This window comes from Onychomys torridus, chromosome 8, assembly GCF_903995425.1.
Source record: "Onychomys torridus chromosome 8, mOncTor1.1, whole genome shotgun sequence".
Taxonomy (NCBI): domain Eukaryota; kingdom Metazoa; phylum Chordata; class Mammalia; order Rodentia; family Cricetidae; genus Onychomys; species Onychomys torridus.
In genome coordinates this window covers 43,626,360-43,648,336 of record NC_050450.1, presented here as the reverse complement: position 1 = coordinate 43,648,336, position 21,977 = coordinate 43,626,360, and the positions used below count along the sequence as shown (strand labels likewise).

Below are 21,977 nucleotides of genomic sequence, written 5' to 3'. Positions count from 1 at the left end.
TTTGTCCTTTGATATCCACAAGTACACTGTGGTACACCCATGTGTGAATACACCCCCCATATGTACACACACATAAAAAAACATTAGGAAAAGTTAGATTTGACAATCTGGTTACCCACACACTGAAGATGTATAAGCAAAGCCTTCACCCATCTCACACACAACACTCAACACAACACTGTGAAGTGAGTTTTAGCAATCTACATTGCCAGATGAAGTTTTCTTCCAGAAATATTTTAATAAAAATTGGCCTTTTCCAAGAAACACCCACTGCATGTCCATCAGTAAAAGAGAACCGTAACAAAATAGAAAATTTACCATATGGCTATGATTTAAAGAAAAAAAAATATGCAGACCCTGGAGCAATTAGCCAAGTCCGAGATTCAAGCCAAATCCTTCTGACGGGCCCCTCGGGAACCCAGATAGACAGCAGAGTAGAATGTGGCCATCAGCCACTGAGGTCAGAGGCCTCGCAGAAGCACCTTCCTCAAAAGCGGTCCAGTCTGAGGCGTGATTTTAGGATAAGGCAGAACAATGTTAACACAACACATACACGTGATCAAAAAAAAAAAATTCTACAGTTCCCCCACATACTCTGAATCTGAACACAAATCTAGAATCTTTATTACTTTTCTTTAAACAATTGTCAGGACCAGAATCAAAGATAAATAGAAGGCACAGTTTTGCTTGGTTTTGTTATCAGATTGGGGGTTTGTTTTCTCGTGGGGATTTTTTGTCCTTTTTTGCTTTTTTTTTCTTTTCTTTTTTTTACAAATACAAATAAAACATGAAAAACTCTACCTTAAAAAAAAAAAAAAAAAACTAATAGTTCAACAAAAAATCCTTAGCTACGTTCTAGACATTGACAGGCTACATCACAATTTAAAATCCAATGGTAAAAACAGAGGTTTAGAACTGTTTGGTAATCACATGTCAAAAGAACAAAGTTCTGGAAACACCTTTTATTCAGTTAGCCACACCAGCAGGGACCCAGTGGCAGTTGCCAAAAGGCAATTTTTCCACACCAGAAAGGAGTCGTGACTCTTGACAGGTAATATGGATTTTCCTGCTTCCAAAATGTTTATCAAATCCTGTGTCTCCCAACAAATGAAACATCCATTGTCAGTGAAAGCGAGACGCACTCCTTGGGGAATGGCTGTTAAGCTCCAGTCTGTTGTATCTGCGGTGTGGGCAGGAAGACAGGCCTCCCCTCTTCTTTAAAAACCTACTCCTCCTAAAGTATCGTTCCGGAAAACTGGAAGTGAAGGACTAAAAGGTCAGGGAGGAAAGGGGGAGTGGGGGCACACACCATGAACACAAGCGAAATTAAAATTGTACAAACTCGAGCAGTTTATAATAGACTACTCAGAGACACCAAAGGCTGGTTGAAGAATTCACCATTCTGCAGGAGCCAGGGCTGTGTGCTGTGTGGAGGTCGGGACCAAGCAATTCACTGCCTTGGAGTTGCAATCCCCCTGCCCACACCAAAGCCTGGTTTCTGCACCATGCCTCCTCGGGGAGGGCCTCTCATCCCACCACTCGGCCCACCACGGGGGCCTCCGGGTCCCCGAAGGCGGTTATCCCTGCGGTCTCCTTCCCTGGCAGCTCGGGTCTTCTTCTCTTCCACGTTCAGACGGACCGCACCTCGGAACATGATGGGCTGTGAGGAACAAGGAAAGCAGACACTGAGACCAGCTTGACCGTGACTATGGGAAAGGAACAAAACCAGCTCACAAACCCACTTCTCTGTTGGAACTCCCTGCAGTACATGCCTATGTGGTGAGTGGAAAAGAGGCAAAGTGAACAGCCCTGAAACACAAGGAACTCACTAATAACTAACACAAACTTTAGGTAAACAATGACATAAAGATGCCTCCTCAGGCCGGCCGTGGTGGCACACGCCTTTAATCCCAGCACTCAGGAAGCAGAGCCAGATCCATATCTGTGATTTGGAGGCCAACCTGGTCCAGGAAAATTGCAAAGCTACGCAGAGAAACCCTGTCTCGAAAATTAAAAAAGATGCTTTCTCAGCTTTGGGGTTAAAATCTTCTCACATACTGAGCAGAATATGGTACCTCAAGTAAAAACATCATGAAACTGACTTAAATAAAATGAGGTAACAGGTCAGCAATAAGAAATTAAGGTACCTGAAGAAGAGTGAACAGGGCCTCTTGGATGGAAAGTGATACTCAGTGAGCCAGTACCCACAAAAAGAGAAAAGAACAACAGACTATGCAGCAACCTTCACCCAGCACAGCCACATGGAGAGAAGGTCACCTCAAGTGTCACCTGCCAGTACAATTGGAGTTATCAAAACAGATTAACTCCAGTTCCACCAACGGGCGGTGGTGGTGCACACCTTTAATCCCAGCACTCGGGAGGCAGAGCCAGGCGGATCTCTGTGAGTTCGAGGCCAGCCTGGTCTACAGAGTGAGATCCACAACAGCCAGGGCTACAGAGAAACCTTGTCTCAAGGGGGTAAAAAAAAAGATAACTCTAGTTCCAGGAGATGTTCCCCCACTTTTCTCACTTCGGAGGGTACTGTACACACCTGGCACGCATATATCAATGCAGACAAAACACACACAGACACAGATTCGAAGTTGCTTACCCTATTGTTAAGGACCTTTTGAACAGGCTCAGAATCATCAAACACAACAAAACCGAAGTTGGGTAACTTCCCACCACTGTTAATGCGCAGCTCCACCACGTTCCCATAATCTGTAAGTGCAAAGAGCTTGTGACTTCTTTGCAGACACCCAGCTTACCCAACACTCAGTTTTACATCAAACAAAAATGTGCTATAAATCTAAAATGCACACTTGATTTCAAAGATGTCACACTGAAACGCAGAGTTCAAATGCCTCTCGGGTGAATATATAACCAAGATCTAAGTGTTTCAGGCTCTGTGAATTTTAGATCTTGGAGAGAGGACCCAAGTGTAAAAGACAATGCATATGTCTCACATGATCCTAACTGTAAAGGAGTTTTATACAACACTGTACTATGCCTACATCTCATGACACTGAGGTCAGGGTGGAATTTTCCACTTGGTGTCACACTCTAGGGAATTGCCAGTTATGACATCCGTTATTTTGGAGTGAATGCTCAGCCAGAACTCATGTTTGTGGAAGCGCAGGTTCCCTCAAGCACTGGACTAAACAGATCATTAAGTGTCTGCTCCTTGCCACTAGAAGAGCTGACACTACACCTGTGCCTCCACTAGGTGAGGCTGCCTAGGAAACCAGGACGCAGAGACTCAGCACCTACTTTGGAAAAAGTCCTTCAGTTCCGACTTGTCAACCTCATGTGGCAGGTTCCCAATGAAGAGCTGGTGACTGTCGGGGTGCCTCACCATCCTCCGAGGCTCCACATCTCCTGCTTCACCAGCCTCACGGACTTCAGAGACAAAACAGACTCAGAGACTCTCCATGAACAAGTTTCCCTCCACCCCAAACCAAGTTACTCCACCGCACCAACCAGCCCCAAACCACCCAGCTATACAACTCTCCAAAAGCTCTTACTTGGCCGGGGTCCCCTCTGAGGAGGGATATTGATCCGTTGCTCTCGAACTCTCTGATCTCTCTGAGGCCTTTGTGGTGGAATCTGAGATTCAGGCTTAGATTCTGGACGGGGCTAAAAAAGGTTACTGATTACCCTTTGTGGGGAGCCAAAGTAGCTTAGCTGATGTTAAATTTCTTTTAAAATAAACTTAATTACATTTATTGTATGTAAGTGTAGACATGCTATGCACATGCCATACACATACAAGTAGGTCCCACATATCCAACTCAGGCTGTGAGACTTGGTGGCAGGTCCCTTTATCCACTAAGCCATCTCACCAGCCTCATTATTTTTCATCCTATGTGTATGAATATTTTGCTTGCATGCATACTTGTGCACTATGCATACATATGTCATGGGTTGGAGAAGGCCAAAAGAGAGCATTGGATCCCCTGGAACTGGAGTTACAGATGGTTGTAAGTGACTTAGGTGCTGCAAATTGAACCCAGACCCTCTGCAAGAGCAGTAAGAGCTCTTAACCAGGCTGGAGAGATAGCTCAGTGGTTAAGAGCACTAACTGCTCTTCCAGAGGTCCTGAGTTCAATTCCCAGCAACCACATGGTGGCTCACAACCACTTGTAATGAGATCTGGTGCCCTCTTCTGGCCTGCAGGCAGAATACTGCATATATAATAAATAAATAAATCTAAAAAAATATTCGAAAAAAAGGAAAAAAAAAAAAAAAGAGCTCTTAACCACTGAGCCATAATCCAGCCACCTACCCACACACACATTTTTTAAAACTTAAAAAAAAAGTATATATGTAGGGCAGGCAGGAGAGATGGTTCAGAGTTAAGAGCACTGGTAGCTTTTCCTAGAACCAAAGTTCGATTCCCAGCGCCCCCTGGTAGCTCATAATTATAACTGCAGTCCCAGGGAATCATCACCCCCTCTTCTGGCCTTCAAGGACAGCAGATAGGTACATGATGCACAAATATACTTGCAGGCAAAATAACCATGCCCAAACAGTAAGAATAAGTTTTTAAAATTATGTGTTTCTCTATGAATCTCTGTGCAAAGTACATGCATCGTCTATAGAGGCCAGAAGAAGACACTGGATCCCTGAGGACTAGAGCCACCATGTGGACGCTAGGAAGTGATCCCCCATTTAGGAGCAGTAAATGCTCCTAATCACTGAGCCATTTCTCCCACCCCTTGTCTATTTTCTTAAACAAAATTATTAAGCTAGAAAATAGCAATTCTGGCTCCAAGGAGGATAGGTACCTTCCTGAGGCTCACTGACTAGCCAACCTCACCTAATCTAAAGCTGTAAAGACCCTGTCTCAAAAACAAAAACTAAACTAAACAAAAAACCAAGTGCACAGCTCCCAAGGAACAACATGTGGAGTTGGCCTCTAGCCTCTACTTGCATGCACAGACCTGTGTGTCCACCCTCATAGAAAGAAAACCTCATACAAACCAAGAAAGGCCCTGCTTTCTGGCCAAGTACTGCTACTCTAGCTACTGCATAGTTCACCACACTACTAAAACACCACCACCCGCTAGCCTCTCCCCTTCCCTGTATACCAGGATCCCACTCTCTAAACTTTCCAAAGCAGTTAAGTGTACCCCAAGTCCTAGACTCAGACCCTTACCTGTGAAGGCGGCACTTTTACCACATGAGGTGGTGTCCCCGTCACTGGAACAGCCCCACTGGGAGGAAGGTTCTTACTAGTCACAGATGCCCAAGAAAACGTCTAGGGAAGAAGAACAAGACACATCAGAGCAACATAGAGTCATTAATGTCTGCTTCCCATCCATACACCTCTCTGCACCAATCACAGGCAGAGTCTACAAGCCAGCTTACAAACTGAGTACAGCTTACAAAACTGTCTTGGAAGCAGCCAAGAATACCAATACACTCCTATAATCCCAATACTGAGGGGACTAAGAAAGGCTAGCCTGGGCTACACAGTGAGACCAGCTCAAAGTCAACCAAAGTAATTACGATGGAGAAAAAGAGATTTTAAAAACTAGCAGAAGGCCAGGTGCAGGTGTTTAATCACAGCCCTCGGAAGGCTGAAGCAGATGGATCTCTCTGATCTATAGAGCAGACTGGTCTATAGAGCAAGTTCCAGGATAGCCAGGCCTACACAGAGAAACCCTGTCTCAAAAGACCAAAACAAATAAATAAACAAATTAGCAGAGAGTGAGGATGTGGCTCAGTCCCCAGTGTCTCCAAAGTCAGGCCTGGCGGGACATAACTACGTTCCCAGTTCTCATGAGATGGAGGTCAGAGGATTAGTTTGAGGCCAGCCTAGGAGACATGAGAATCAGTCTCAAAACAGAAGAGCTCTGTAGCAACACTAGGACACTGCATATCTACCGACACCCTGGGACTGATCTTCAGCACAGGAACATAGTGCTAAACCACAGTCCCTACCCTCAAGTCCTCCTGTGCTGGGGCGACATCTGCTGGGGCCGGGGAAGCGCTCTTTTGCACATCCTCCGGAGCAGCTTCCTCCAATGCAGGCTCAGGCTTGTCCTCTTGGATGTCAGGCACAGGTTCCGGTTCTGGCTCCGGCTCCGGTTCTGGCTCCGGCTCCACAACAGGTTCCTCTAAATGCTCCTCCAAGTCATTGCTGTCATGGGAGAATTTGAGAAATGTAAGCCTGTCTCTATGACTCAACCAGACACTTCGAGCCACCTATGACAAAAGAGAAAGGTCTCAGGACAAGAGCCTGTTTGCTAAATTCTGATGAACACACGATTTTAAGGAACAAAACGGAATCAAGTGCTTCTCTGTTACTATTAATTTGCTGTGGATATCGCTCTGTGTAAATAAAGTTCTGATTGGCCAGTGGCCAGGCAGGAAGTATAGGCGGGACAAGAGAGAAGAGAATTCTGGAAAGTAGAAGGCTGGGGAGACACCGCCAGCCGCCACCATGAGAAGCAACATGTAAAGACACTGGTAAGCCACAAGCCATGTGGCAAAGTATAGATAAGCAGAAATGGGTTGATTTAAGATAGAAAAAGTAGATAACAAGAAGCCAGCCACAACCATACAGTTTGTAAACAATGTAAGTTTCTGTGTGCTTTCTTGGTTGGGTCTGAGCGACTGTGGGACTGGTGGGTAAGAGAGATTTGTCCTGACTGGGCCAGGCAGGAAAACTCTAACAACAAATGGCACCCAACGTGGGGCAAGAATTTCCACCTAAAACCTGAAAAAAAAAGATTCTAAAACAGAGCTAAAAAGAACTTCCTAGTTGTCTCTCTCAAGTTAGCGGCAGCCTGCCGGTTTGAGCTACTATGGCAGGTTCCTGGCGTGTGCATCTGACCTGCAGTGTGGCGGGAATGAGGAATCTATAAGCGACACTTTGCTGCATGGTGGATTTAGCCTTTGCTAGATTAAAAAAAAAAAAAAAAAAAGATTTCTGGGATATGCGCTGCTTTAATAGAACTGCTTCTGATAGTTGATGATACACATGGCTCCAGACACAGAGCTGGTGGTAAACTGAACCACCGCCATGTTGGGAAGCTGAGGTGGGCGGAGCCAGCAGCCACAGAGGTGTTTCAATCTTACAAAGATGGATATTATACAGAGAATCTGGTTTGTCTTGTCTTTGGGATTTTTAACTACAGAAAAAGATATGATCATAAAAGCTGTTGAGTTAAACAAATATGTAAATTTTAAAGGTACCTTGACTTCAAAATTTGGATATAAGGATATGTTGCTTTGGAAAAGAGTCTCTGCTTTTGTTTCCACAGAAAGCCAGAGGCTGTGGATTTGTTCCAGATTAAGATACATCAGGTTTGATCAGCCAAGACCACCTGAAAGGTCTCTGATGACACCATGGCCCAGATGGTCCAACATCCAGAATGCTTTCAAGGCAACTGGCTCAGAGGTTTACCCTAATGGACTACTCCATAATCCTAAAATTTTCTTTGTGTCCCCATAAGATAAAGCGCCCCCCTCCAGCAGGAAGTAGTAAGAGAAACTACGCCCACATTCCCAAAATTATCAAGCTGGCTTTGGAGATGGAATTGGCTCACTCCTTCTCTAAACCCAGACATATTGCTAAAAGAAAAGGTTAAGAGATTCTTGTGTCCCAAATCAGAAGAGCCCTCTGGTGTGGGACAGAGAAAAACCACTATTTTATTTAAAACAGGTTGATTATAAATGCAATCTTTTTCTAAAGATAAAAAGGGGATATGATATAGATATGATAGGATGAAAGGGTAGATTAATGAACTTAGTTCTAAAGAGCAACAACTCATTTAAAATGTTTTACATTGGTATAGATTTTAGTCTATTGATACAAACTTAAAGTTAATTTTGTTATACTGTGTCTATTTCTACTCTTGTTTAAGATATTATGTTTGTACAGCTCATTTTAAATTAAAATGGATAATTAAAAATAGATTAATAATTAGTCATCTATGATAATCATACTCGTAGCCATGTTAGTTAAGTCTTCTAGATATACAGAGAGATATTTCAGATAGACAGGTAATCCTCAAATACTTCAAAGGTCTACAGAATATGGCATTTAAAATATTTTTCAAATTTAGACTTTCTGGACAGTGAGACATGTCTGCTCCTGGCAGCACCGATTTACTTCAGAGGAGGATGGGCACTGAAGACACTTCATATGGAGTTTATCTTCACCTTGGCAAAAATAGCCATTTGGGCAAGAAACTGTTCTTGCCTAGACTGCTCGATCGACTGGACATACAGGACCCATAGAAAGGTGACCACTGAACTTTGCTTGACAAAATGGTCCTTCAGGTTCCTGCTTCGCAGAGAAAACTGCCAGACATTCTACAGGACACTGAGAGAAGTGACCGAGAGACTCTAGCCCTGTGGGCTGAAGACAAATGCCCCAACTTTACAAAGGAACATTAGGTGACTGTTCAGGCTGCCAGCTGTCTCTGTCTACCCTGCAAGACTCCCAAAAATTGCTTGCATCCTTCTCCTGGTTCTCAGGTAATATTATATCCTTCTGAGAGGTCTTTGATGTGGTTAAAGACTAGATAGTTATAATTTCCTCAGTTATGATAAAAGATACATTAGATATAAAACATTAGACTCATAAATATAAGATAGACAGGATATCTTCTTTAATATTGTAACTGTATTTCTTGCTTGATAATTGTTTTGTTATATGTAATTGTACTATATAAAAGTTAAAACCTTCCTTAAAAAAAAAAGAAAAGGGGAAGTGCTGTGGATATCACTCTGTGTAAATAAAGTTCTGATTGGCCAGTGGCCAGGCAGGAAGTATAGGCGGGACAAGAGAAAAGAGAATTCTGGAAAGTAGAAGGCTGGGGAGACACCGCCAGCCGCCACCATGAGAAGCAACATGTAAAGACACTGGTAAGCCACAAGCCATGTGGCAAAGTATAGATAAGCAGAAATGGGTTGATTTAAGATAGAAAAAGTAGGTAACAAGAAGCCAGCCACAGCCATACAGTTTGTAAACAATGTAAGTTTCTGTGTGCTTTCTTGGTTGGGTCTGAGCGACTGTGGGACTGGTGGGTAAGGGAGATTTGTCTTGAATGGGCCAGGCAGGAAAACTCTAACAACATTAATTAGCTTATTTATATGGATCACAGCATTGTATTGAATGGAGAAAGATCAAACTCTCTGATCTCTGAGGCCTAGCTCAGACACAGCAAGGCTAGTGAGGTCAGCTAGCTTCAAAATCCAAGATAGCAAATGTTATTATCTATGGCTTTAGCCACAAAAAAAACAGTTCCCATAAAAACACACAAGGGGGATGCTCTTCCCCAAGGTGCTGAGTTCAATTCCCAGCACTCACATGGTGGCTCACAATGTGAGCTGATGCCCTATTCTGGTGTACAGACATACATATAGACAAACACCCATATACACAAAATACATAGACAAATAAATCTTTTTTTTTAAAGCCACAAGGAATTCTGGGAGAGAAGACATCAGTTACACCTCCAACAGTGGTTACATTTTCACACCAGTTGCCAACACTCACTGTCCCTGGCCACGTTTTTCCTCTGGGCATTGGACCTCAGTAGGTCTGTGGTTAAACACATTCTTCACTCTTAGCCAGAGTGAACAGGTATGACCATACTTTGATAAAGGTTTGAAAGGGGCTTTGAGCACTGAGTATTGACACATGGAACATCCATGGCAACAGTACACATTTTGGCCTATTAAAACATTTCTGCCCTAGGAAGGACCAGGACAATAAAAAAAGCAAGACAACACTATACTCATTATTTGAGGTCATGAAAAATATTTTTTAAGTGTATATACATCCATGCCAGTGCCTTGAGGCCAGAAGAACACATCAGAACCCCTGACACTGGAGTTAAGAGTTGCTAAGCCACCACATGGGTGGTGGGAACTAAACTCAAGTCTTCTGCAAGAGCCACAAGTGCTCTTACCGCAGCTGAGCAGTCTCTCCAGCCCCCAGGACCACCTTAACAATCTTTATTGCATTGACTTATGGGGAGGAGGGCTGGACACATGTGTCACGGCATACCCACGGAGGTCAGAGGATAGCTTGCAGGTGTGAGTTCTCTCCTTCCATCATGGGTGTTTCAGGAATCAAAACACAGGTCACCCTGAGCCACCCAGCCTTCTCTGAGCCATAGTACTGGGTTGTGAAACTTCTCATTATTACTAGTTAGCTTATGGGTTTGAAATTTTATTCATTTAGTTAAGTAAATTCTTCTATTACTTGTGTGCACACCTGTAAGCCCAGCATCTAGAATAGAAGGCTAGGACAGATGATCGTAAGAATTCCAAGCTAGCCTCAGCTACAAAGTGAGCTCCTATCTCCAAGACAATTAGTAACCTGAACCAACAAGTAACTCATAAACATTATTTAAATAGTTTTCACAGTACATGCCATAAAAATAAACAAGTTGCATATTGCTATCTAGTCAGAAATAACACAAAACATTTTCCTAGAAAATTACCATTGCTTTCCTCATTGGAGATTCTCATTCCACAGCCCCTCCAGGATATGTTCAAATTCACAGCAATCCTCTCACCTCAGCCTCTGGAACAGTGGGATTACAGGTATCTCTCTCTACACACCCAACTTAGGCAGTGCTGAGAATCAAACCCAGGATCTGGTGTATACTAGGCAATCCCTCTATCCACTGATACAGACACCCAGCCCCTGCTCATTGCCTGAGATTAATCCTTAGAAGACACGTCTGCTCCAACATAATTCAACTTCTTGTTGCAAGTCTAGACACGTGAAGAGAAGTTCCCTTACCTGACAGTCTGATCATAGAAAGTTCCAGAATCATCAGGCACCACCTCAGGTGTCTGCTGTCTTTCTTCAGGTTCTTCTACTTCTTCCTCAGATTCTAAGAGGAAAATATGTAAAATAATTACGATCACTCTAAACCCACAAGTTCCTTAAATTACAGTTTCTACTACAGACACAAAGGAAAACACAGGAAAGAAAGCAGGGCAATTTGGTAAAGTCAAGGCACAGACTTTAAAGGAAAGTTAAGCATTTTAATTAAGTACAGACTCTTTAAAAAGAAAAAGGCTCTCTGCTTCCTGTGTGTTGATGCAATGTGACGGGCCAGCTTCCTGCTTCTGCCACATGCCCTATTTGCCTGTCACCATGCCTCCTCCACCATGATGGACCTGTCCCCCTTAAACTGTGAGCCAAAATAAACCCTTTCTTTCCAAAGTTGGGGTGCTTTATCACATTTGTAGGATGTGCAATTGCTTTGAATTCAGGATGGATTGGGAAGGTTACTCTGCACTGGGCTCCTCAGACTCCCATGTGTCTTAGCTGAGAAAATCAAGTACACAAAAGGAGTGAAGAGCAATCGACAGAGCACCTGTGTTTATTAGAAAGGCCAGCCCGGAAGAACTCATACAGCCAAGTAAACTGTGGGACTAGAGAACGAGCTGGCATGTGAATACAGTCCTTGCCCACTGCTGTGGCCACATGGTTCTCATCAACCCAGAGGAAAACAGTGGGTCTGGGAACCTCTCAAATCTATACCCTCAAAAGTGACTCCCCTTTCCCAGGGATTCAGTTAACAGTAACAAAGACTGATGCAAAAATCCCTTCTCAGAAAGAAAATGTCAGATTTTGTGAGGAACACTTTGGAACGAGCTCAATAACGTGACCAAAAAAAAAAAAAAAAAAAGAGCAAAAACCACAACGTGCATCTGCAGCAGGTCACCCCAGAGAATGCTCTGCACACTCCACCCTGTCCTTTCTTCCAGCCATTATCTACACCAGCACAAAGCTTGAGAATAGCATTCCCCGAAGAGAAAAGGCAGGCTCCTTGACTGCCCATTCTACAGAACTGGGCTTCCTAGAGGAGGCTGCCACCTCTCACCAGCACTCAGAGCAGCACAGGTGTGTGCCAGGCCTTCTACCTGAGCCGGGCTAACTGGACTGCTTCTGACCGAGGAGAAACTAACCATTCACATTAACTAGGATAATCCCTCCAGATCCCATGCTGACAAGACTCATTAATAAAATACACACTGTGGACAGGAGTCTCATGACGGGTAAGGTGAACTGCTGAAGTCCCACGCAACCTAAGTCAGAAGCTCATTCTTTAGTAAAAGGGGGGTCCCTGGACCCCGTTTTGGGTAATTGTTGCCTTGCTTGCTGACCTTGACCTTGATATCCTCCCTATGCTAATTCCCTGCAAGATTCCACCCTCCTTAATGCTTAAGGGATGTTTCTTGTCTGTGTATCCGGCATATTGGGTGTTAACTACTTAGATGCAAGATCGTAAAACATCAGAAGCGGGGTTGGGGATTTAGCTCAGTGGTAGAGCGCTTGCCTAGCAAGTGCAAGGCCTGAGGTTCGGTCCCCCCTCAGCTCCCCCCCCCAAAAAAAACCACATCAGAAGCAAACTTCTGCCCTCTGAGGTTCTCCCATTGTGCTGTAAGCCTGTATTTAAGACCTCCTCCTTCAGTAAAAAATGGCATTCCGCATTCAAGAAGAAGAAGAGGAGGAGGAAGAGGAGGAGGAGGAGGAGAAGGAGAAGGAGGAGGAGGAGGAGGAGGAGGGGATCAAGATGGGGATACCCAGAGACAGCTGACCGGTGCCAGTTGGAACTCACTGACAGCTCGGGAACCTGCATGGGACCGAACTAGGCCCACTGAATGTGGGTAACAGTTGTGTGGCTTGGGGTCCCTGGTAGTGGGACCAGGACTTATCCCAGGTGCGTGAACTGACTTTTTGGAACCCATTCCCTGTGGTGGGATACCTTGCTCAGCCTTGATACAATGGGGAGGGCTAGGATCTCCTTTAACTTGGTATACCAGACTTTGTTGACTACCATGGGAGGCCTTACCCACTCTGAGAAGCGGATGGGGGTAGAGTGGGAAGGAGATGGAGGTGGGAGAAGGGGAGGGAGGGGGAACTGGGGTTGGTATGTAAAATGGAAAAAATTTTAATAAATAAATAAAATAAAAAATAAAATATACACTGTAACAAAAAACATTCTCATAAGTCACAATTTTAGACAAAAACAGGGGAAATGTGGTGGGTATTGTGTTCCCTGAAATATTGTGTGTTCCCCGAAATAAACATATCTGGGGTCAGAGAACAGACAGCCACTAGAACAAAGCCAAAAATGGTGGCTAGAAAATGGGTCAGAGCAAGCCATAACAGAAGTTGGGCGGTGGTAGCACACGCCTTTAATCCCAGCACTTGGGAGGCAGAGCCAGGTGGATCTCTGAGTTCAGGCCACTTTAGAAACAGCTAAGCATGGTGACCCACGCCTTTAATCCCAGAACACAACCTTTAATCCCAGGGAGTGGGGGCAGAAAGAGAAAGGTATATAAGGTGTGAGGACCAGGAACTAAAGAAAAAAGCATGTAGGAAGAAAAGCATGTAGTTAGTTAAGCATTTGGTTGGTTAGCATTCAGGCTTTGGAGCAACACAGTTCAGCTGAGAGCCATTGGGATGAGGACTCAGAAGCTTCCAGCCTGAGGAAAAAGGATCACCTGAGGAACTAGCAAGGTGAGGTAGCTGTGGCTTGTTCTGTGTCTCTGATCTTCCAGCAATCACCCCAATAACTGGCCTCAGGTTTGATTTCATTAACAAGTACTTTTAAGATTCATGCCACAAACCTGATGCCATTTTCAAATTCCACACAAGTAACTGTGTCTATGGCTTCACACTTACCCTCCTGAGGTTCGGTGACAAAGCCACCAAAGACCTCATCTTGGTATCTGAAGATGTCGTTGTGCACATAGAATTTGTTGGCAACAGATCCCTGCAATGTCAGCAACAAGTTTTCAGTTATTCAGACTTATAAAAAACTGAATCGTGAGCATTCATCTCTCTCCTTCCTGCTTCTGATGCACTGTAGGCAGCTGCCTCATACTCCCACTGCCTGACTTCACTGCCATGATGGACTGTACCCTTCAAACGTGAACCAAAGCACTCTTCCTTCCTTTAAAAAACAGAAAACAAGGGCTGGAGAGCTGGCTCAGAGATTAAGAGCAGTGACTGCTCTTCTAGAGGTCCTGAGTTCAATTCCCAGCAACCACATGGTGGCTCACAACCACCTGTAATGTGATTTGGCGCCCTCTTCTGTATACATAATAAATAAATAAATAAATAAATAAATGAATGAATGAATGAATAAATAAATAAGCCTTAAAAAAAAAAAAAAAAACAGAAAACAAGTCACTACACCAAGCAGCTCTCAGCTACAGGAGACTTTGCCCCAGCAGACATCTGGCACCATCTAGAAACATTGCTGTTTTGCCAGGCGATGGTGGCGCATGCCTTTGATCCCAGCACTCGGGAGACAGAGGCAGGCAGATCTTTGTGAGTTCAAGGCCAGCCTGGACTGCAGAGTGAGTTCCAGAAAAGGCACAAAGCTACACAGAGAAACACTGTCTCGAAAAACCAAAAAGAAAGAAACATTTCTGTTTTAACAATGGGGGCTGATAACTAAGACAAGAACAGGGAGAGTGCTAAATGGCAGCAGCACTCATGACAGCAGATGTCATCTGTGCCAAGACTGAATGTCCTACTGTGTGAAATCCTGTTCATACAGTTGTGAAGAACCACATAGACATATTGTTAAAATATTCATCCTTACCACCAGATGGCCACTCACACAGAAGAAAAAAAAAAAAAAATCAACAAAGCTCTTGCATAGGATGCCAAAGACTTTTCAGCCATTTAGAGGCACTGTAGTCTCAACTCAAGGAGGTATTTAAAATGCCCTAACTCTTATGTAAGAACATTAATCCAAGAACAAGTACTTATGGTAAGAAAACTCAAAAGATTTCTCATGTGGGTTTAGACACACTTGAGCCCAAATTCAATCATCTCATTTACTGGCTGTTCAATTTCTCTCTTTTTTTTTTTTTTTTTTTTTTTTTTTTTGCTTTTTTTGCTTTGGAGCCTGTCTTGGACTAGCTCTGGCTCTGTAGCCCATGCTGGCCTCCAACTCACAGAGATCCACCTGCCTCTGCCTCCCGAGTGCTGGGATTACAGGCGTGTGCCACCACAGCCCGGAGGGCTGTTCAATTTCTAAGGTTGTTCTCTCAACCACAAAAAGTGGGATATCAAAACATACCATAGTATTTGGTGTATTGAGATTGTTTATGCAACAATACATTTTCTTAAGGGAGATAAATGCTTCCATTGAAAGACAAAAAGAAACTATGATGAGCCTATAATTAGCAATACAGGCTGTAAAATTCTCTCTATCATATAGAGAAGTCATCAGTCCCCCTCCTCCTTTTGAGACATCATCTCTTGGTTTACTGTGGACTGACCTCAAGCTAGCAAACCTTCTGCCTCAGCTTCTCAAAAGCTGGAATTCCTGGACTGGAAAGATGGCTCAGTGGTTAAGAGCACTGGCTGTGGTATGATTGAGCATTCCTTGGGTATATGCCCAAGAGTGGTATGGCTGGGTCTTGAGGTAGATCGATTCCCAATTTTCTGAGAAACCGCCATACTGATTTCCACAGTGGTTGTACAAGTTTGCATTCCCACCAACAGTGGAGGAGTGTTCCCTTTGCTCCACATTCTCTCCAACATAGACTGTCTTTAGTGTTTTTGATCTTAGCCATTCTGTTCATAGCAGCGCTATTCATAATAGCCAGAACCTGGAAACCACTTAGAGGCCCGTCAACTGAAGAATGGATTAAGAAAATGTGGTACATATATACAGTGGAGTACTACTCAGCAGAGAAAAACAATGACAGCATGAAATTTGTAGGCAAATGGATGGAACTAGAAAATATCATCCTGAGTGAGGTAACCCAAACCCAGAAGGACAAACATGGTATGTAATCACTCATAAGTGGACTCTAGATATAAAGCAAAGAACAATCAGACTGCAACCCACAGAACCAGAGAGGATATATAGCAGGGGAGACCCTAGGATGACTGTGGCTTATAATAAGTTTTGGTTTTACTCAATTACTGGGCAAGCCTCAATGAAACATTTCACTATTAAGATAAGAATTTATACTGTATCAAGCTGATAATAGAAAAATGAATGAATGAATGAATGAATGAATGAATAAATAAACAAATAAATGGGGGGAAAGCGCACTGGCTGCTTTTATAGGATAACCAGGCTCTGGTTCCAGCACCCACATGGAGATCCACTGCCCTCTTCTGGCCTCTAAGCACACTACACGCATGCAGACAAAACACCCCCACACATAAAACAAAAAGTTTTTAAAACTGGAATTACATGTATGCACCACCACCACCATGGCTATCAAGTATTTTACACTTTAATGTAACTCTTCTTTCAAATATCTTGACTACACACTCAATGGTAGTACATACCTGCAATCCTAGCTCTTGGGAGGCTGAGACAGGAGGATCTCTGTGATGTCCAGGACAGTCTGAGCTACATAATGAGGTTCTGTCTCAAAACAAAAATATCTGCCAGGTGGCAGTGGTGCACACCTTCAATCCCAGCACAGGAAGATCTGAGTTGAGACCAGCCTGGTCTACAGAGCAAGTTCCAGAACAGCCAGGACTACACAAAGAAACCCTGTCTTACAAACGCCCCATCCAATAGCCGGGCAGTGGTGTCGCACACTTGTAATCCCAGCACTCGGGAGGCAGGAGCAGGTGGATCTCTGTGGGTTCAAGACCAGCCTGGTCTACAGAGCTAGTCCAGGACAGGCTCCAAAGCTACAGAGAAACCCTATCTCGGGGCGGGGGGGGGGGGGGGGGGGGGGGTGACAAACAAACAAACAAAAAACCAAAACACCCCATCCACCCCAAAAATTCTTTTAAAGATAGGGATAGTAATTTTACCATCCTAATTTTTTTTTTTTTTTTTTTAAGATGAGTGCTGGAGAAAACACTTATTCAGCAAGTCCTTAGAAGCAGATTCCACACTTCTGCAGCTTCCTGCCCCTGCTCTCTGAAGGCACAAATGGCATCGCATCCCTCATCATCCACCTGAGGAACTTTCAGAAGCCTGAATACAAAGAATCACCATGAACGGAACAAGGTAATTCCCAAACGGGGCTTAAGGAGCCAGGGCCAGCACAAGAACATAAAGCATCCTGTGCCCACACCAGAACAGGACAGCATGAAGGGTTCCCACTGACTAAGCCCAGGACATGGGGATATGCTAAAGAGTTACTAATGAATCATAACTCACTAAATATACTAGAAATACATGAATGATGGTGGTGGTGGTGGAGGGGTGATAAGATAATGCCAATGAATGAACACAGGGTAGTGGATGGGACCAGACATTCCCACCTGTCATCCTTCCACTCAGCCAAGAGCCTCCCATGAAGACCAATGACAGCATACAAAACTGATAGTGAGCAGTATGTCTATACAGGATCCAAGAACTGGTCACAACTTACAAATCAGATACGAAAGCTACCTGACTTCAGACCTGTGCACATTACCTGGGGAACCAGAGGCACTAAATGGCATCATGGAACTAATTGACAACTAGAAGAAAAACACATCAAGTGTGTATACCATGTGACTGTGCTCTTCAGAACTGTCAAGGCCAAGCAAATCAGAAGAGTAAGAAGGAAGGTACTACAAATGATGGGGAACCAGAGACACTACCACCAGAGGAACACAATGGACAGTTAGATACAGAATCTTAGCTCAGAAAAAACAAACTACTATGGAAAACTATACTGGCATATTTCCTGAAATTTAAATGTAGATTGAGTTATACTGAGTAGTATTTCCTGAATTTGCTAACAACAGGATGGTTATGGGACAGAATTCCTTGTTCTGAAAAGATACCAGATGAATGGATATAAAGTGTCCTTCATTTCAAATGGCTTAGAAGGAAGAGATCCTCCAATAACACAGCTCCCTGGGCCAGTGAGGACACCCTAGCTCCAGGACAGAAGGACAAAGCAGCTCTGCCCCTGCAGCCATTCCTATTACCCTGGGCTGCCAGAAATCCAGAGACTACACAGTTTTTAGTATCTCAGTGCTCCATCACTACAGAGCCAACAGCCATCATGCAACATACCTCAGGAGCAAGGACAAAGGTCTGCATGAACCTCCGCAGAGCCTGGTTATTGTTGGACAGTAGCCCCATCACCTGGACCACCACCCCGTCGTTCAGAGTGGCATGAGCATCCACGTGGCGGATCTTGGTATGGCAGTTGGTGAAGTTTTGTGACATCACTTTCCTGTGGATTTCCTGAGGAATGGAGGCAAGAGTCAATCCCTCAGGAACTCAGCAGTTCAGAAACTAAGACAACAGCTACCAGCACCAAGAACAGACCCTGGCAGATCCTCCAGCTCCTCCCTGTGTTCTCTTGGATCTGGTCCTTTACACTCAGCCCTACCTCCTGCTCCTGCAAGCAGTCCTTGGGCAAAGCAATCAAAGCAAAACAACAAGCACATCAGAAGGGCAAAAATCTATTCCGTGGCTCCAGGCAGCTTGACGGTACCTAGAACCACCTATGAGACAATCCTCTGCGCACACCAGTGAGGAGTCTCCAAATTAGGTCAAGCATGGAATGAAGACCCATCCTAACCATGGACAGTACCAATCCACAGGCTAGGGCCCTGGACTGTAGAAAAGAGAAGGGGGACTGAGCACCAGCACTTCCCTTGTGCTTCTGCTACATTCTTATCCACCATGATGGACCACACCCTCAAACCCTGAGCCTCAAAAGCCCTTCCTGCCTAAGCGGCTTCTGCCAGGGGTTCTGCCTCAGCAATGAGAACAGCAAACTTCTCTAGTACTGCAATTAACACCTTAAAATTATACAACAGGGGCTGGAGAGAGAGATGGCTCAGCAGTTAAGAGCACCGACTACTCTTCCAGAGGTCCTGAGTTCAATTCCCAGCAACCACATGGTGGCTCACAACCATCTATAATGAGATCTGGTGCCCTCTTCTGGCCTGTAGGGACACATGCAGGTAGAATACTGTGTACATAATAAATAAATAAATCTTAAAACACGCCTTTAATCCCAGCACTCGGGAGGCAGAGGCAGGTAGATCTCTATGAGTTCAAGGCCAGCCTGGTCTACAAAGCAGCAAGTTCCAGGAAAGGCTCAAAGCTACACAGAGAAACCCTGTCTCGGGGAAAAAAAAAAAAGATGCTGAGGCAGGAGGCTGGACAGACATACATAGCAAGCTCCAGGACAGCCAAAAACATATATCAAAATTATGTTTCAAAAAGCTGCCTTGAGCCAGGCAGTGGTGGTGCATGCCTTTGATCCAAGCACTCAGGAGGCAGAGCCAGGCAGATCTCTTTGAGTTCCGAGGCCAGCCTGGTCTACAGAGAGAGATCCAGGACAGGCACCAAACTACAGAGAAACCCCGTCTCGAGGAAGAAAAAAAAAAAAAAAGCTGTAGTGAATGAACACCTTTTAAGTTTAGAAATGACATTCCTATGCAGAAGCCAGCTATCTAACACAGACATGTAATGTGACAACAACACACAGGCATTTCAGCTAACCAAGAAATTAAAACAGGAGTCACCCCTCTAAGACCAGCTGCCTGGTAGACAAGAAACTATCTCCTCTGCTGCTACTGGTCCATAGCACCCACCTTCTGCCCGTAGACTGCATCCGCTGGCTTCCCATTGGAATCCAAGCCCCCGTGGGCATAGGAAGAGTTCTTTCCATAAAATCTGTACAAGAGAAGGCAATTTACTTCTCATCTTCAAGGACCCGAAGAGCAGGTACTTAGTGTTCAGGCTTGGTACCTATCCACCTTACTGGCAGACTCACAGTAGGGACTCTGTGTTTGTGCACGATAAGTCCATTGCACACACCCGGAGTGGGAACAGTCTCAGTCAGTGAGGCATGTGTATGGTTTTCAAGTCCCGACTTCCAGGTTTCAGGGCAGGATGATCATGTTGGGAAGGACCTTGGAGTTTGTCAGCAAAGCCAGGCACTTAAAAATCAAAGTCAAGTTCCTGCTTCCGCTGAGGACAGCTGCCCTGTCACGGACGGAAGAGTCGGTGCCTTCCCACCTGAGAAGGCAGTGGGCAGTTGTCCTGTGTGCGGGCGGTACGAACTTCCATCCCTTTAGCTCTCCTACCCATACACTCAAATACCCTGTTTTCACTAAAAGGACATCAGAGAGATGTACAGCAAAATGCCAACTAAAGAACAATCCTTGAAGACATCTGAGGTCAGCCCAATAAACTCTAAAATAAGTGAGCCACGCTATGGCTTTGTATTTTCTATCAACATCCACATCTACCTTTTTGAGACAGGGTTTCTCCTATGGAGCACTGTCTGGAACTCAGAGATCACCTGCCTCTAACTCCAGAGTGCTGAGATTAAAGGCGGGCACCAATGCATCAGGCAACATACTACTTTTCACATTATTAAAGGAACTCACTTCAGCAGCCTCTGCTCTCCACTCCACTCTCGATGGGAATGGAAATGCAGGAGAAGGAAATCGTAGGCTCTGCAGCATTAGTAAGACAGGTGTGCATCAGTGTCTTCCAGCTCCAGCTTAGGTTTGCGCTGATGCAGGTTCTGACACCACAAATTTGACTCATTTACAAGGCAGAGCAGAAGAAAACTGACATAAAACCCAGCAAGAATTAAGAAAAAGGAAGAAGGGTAAAAACATGCAGAGACCTTTTCTGCTGCTGGAAGGTGAATCCAGAGAATTTTAAATGCTCTGAAAATCAACATCTAAAAGATGAGGCCAGCTTCTGAAATGCTTTACCAAAAGGTTGTCAAGAGAAGCAGATTCTGTCTTAGAAATGATAAAGCTTTAAAAAAAAAAAAAAAAAAATTCCAGCCTGCCTTAAGTAGAAAATATAGTGCTCTATCTAGCCCAGCAAACTCATCTTAGGACTTGTGTGAAAAATCAATCTAAGTCCACATAGTTTTATATACTATAACAACCAAAAATACCAGACAGATTCTAACCACCTCGCTAGTGAATTAATACAGCTTTACAAAGTAAATCTGTGTGAGCCAGGCATAGTGGACACCTTTAATCCCAGCACTCAGGAGGCACAGGCAGGCAGATCTCTGTGAATTCCACGCCAGGCCAGGGCTACCGACCATGGTAAGATCTATGCTTTCTTTCTTTCTAAACCTCTCCTTATAGGTGCTTATGTGAAGACTCATCCCACAACACCCCGCCTAGGCACATGAAAGCACACCTGTGCAGCATGTCCGGGGCCTGGTTCAGCAGGGTGTAGTACTGTCGCACAAACTCCCGCCCGACCAGCAGGGGACTAGGCTTCTCCATAACCATCGCTTTGGTCGATTCAACCTGTAAAACAATACAAGTCAGTCAATCAATTATAAGAGCCTGAAAAGGACTGACTCACTGTGCTAAGCCATACACTATCGCTTCAGCATTCCTACGAGTCAGTCTCCCTGCCATGCTCTGGCTACCGTGGAACTCACTGTGTAGACCAGGATGGCATCAAACTCAGAGATCCGCCTGACTCAGCCTCTCAAATGCAACCAGTAAAGATTATAACCACACCCAGTAATCTTAAAGTTTAAAAAGGAATGAACATTACAAGAACAAACTAAATCCATAAATTTTACATCCAAATGTATTGTAGCCAGATGAATATGTGGGGGGAAAATGTAAAAACTCATTCCAAATATTTAGTTTTCTTAAGCTAGAGATAAAATCCCAACAGACATTCCCAGCATTCACCAGCCCAGTTATTAAGTTCCTAAGCTCACTTAAAGGACATTCCATTTTGGGTTTTTTGTTTTGTTTTGTTTTGGGCTGGGGAAGGGAGGGGGCTGTGTTCAAGACAGGGTTCCTATGCATAGCTTTGGCTGTCCTGAAATTTGCTCTATAGACCAGACTGGCCTCAAAATCTACAGAGACATGCTGCCATTGAGGCTAAAGGCATGTGCCACTACACCTGGCAATACCTCCACTACTAACTCTGAGCTCTTTCTTGCTCTCCTGTCCTTGACTCAAGAACAACCTCAGGCATTACAGTTGATGCCCGTGTACCACTCACCACATTCTCTGACACAGTTCTAGTATACTAACA

At 44.3% G+C, this 21,977-nt stretch overlaps 1 protein-coding gene across 1 annotated transcript in view; it reads right to left on the bottom strand.

The window, feature by feature from the left end:
* Positions 1–213: 213 nt before the first annotated feature.
* The window catches only part of G3bp1 (G3BP stress granule assembly factor 1), a 36,116-nt gene continuing 14,352 nt past the window's right edge, over positions 214–21,977 (bottom strand). Inside the window, exons 2-12 of the mRNA XM_036197402.1 lie at positions 21,114–21,226; positions 19,532–19,613; positions 17,994–18,167; positions 13,673–13,763; positions 10,772–10,865; positions 5,947–6,145; positions 5,159–5,260; positions 3,525–3,636; positions 3,271–3,399; positions 2,612–2,721; positions 214–1,660 (exon numbers count right to left, since the gene is read on the bottom strand). Coding sequence (XP_036053295.1) covers positions 1,451–1,660; positions 2,612–2,721; positions 3,271–3,399; positions 3,525–3,636; positions 5,159–5,260; positions 5,947–6,145; positions 10,772–10,865; positions 13,673–13,763; positions 17,994–18,167; positions 19,532–19,613; positions 21,114–21,208 — 1,398 coding nt within the window. The 5' untranslated portion in view covers positions 21,209–21,226 and the 3' untranslated portion in view covers positions 214–1,450. The remainder of the gene's footprint in view (positions 1,661–2,611; positions 2,722–3,270; positions 3,400–3,524; positions 3,637–5,158; positions 5,261–5,946; positions 6,146–10,771; positions 10,866–13,672; positions 13,764–17,993; positions 18,168–19,531; positions 19,614–21,113; positions 21,227–21,977) is intronic.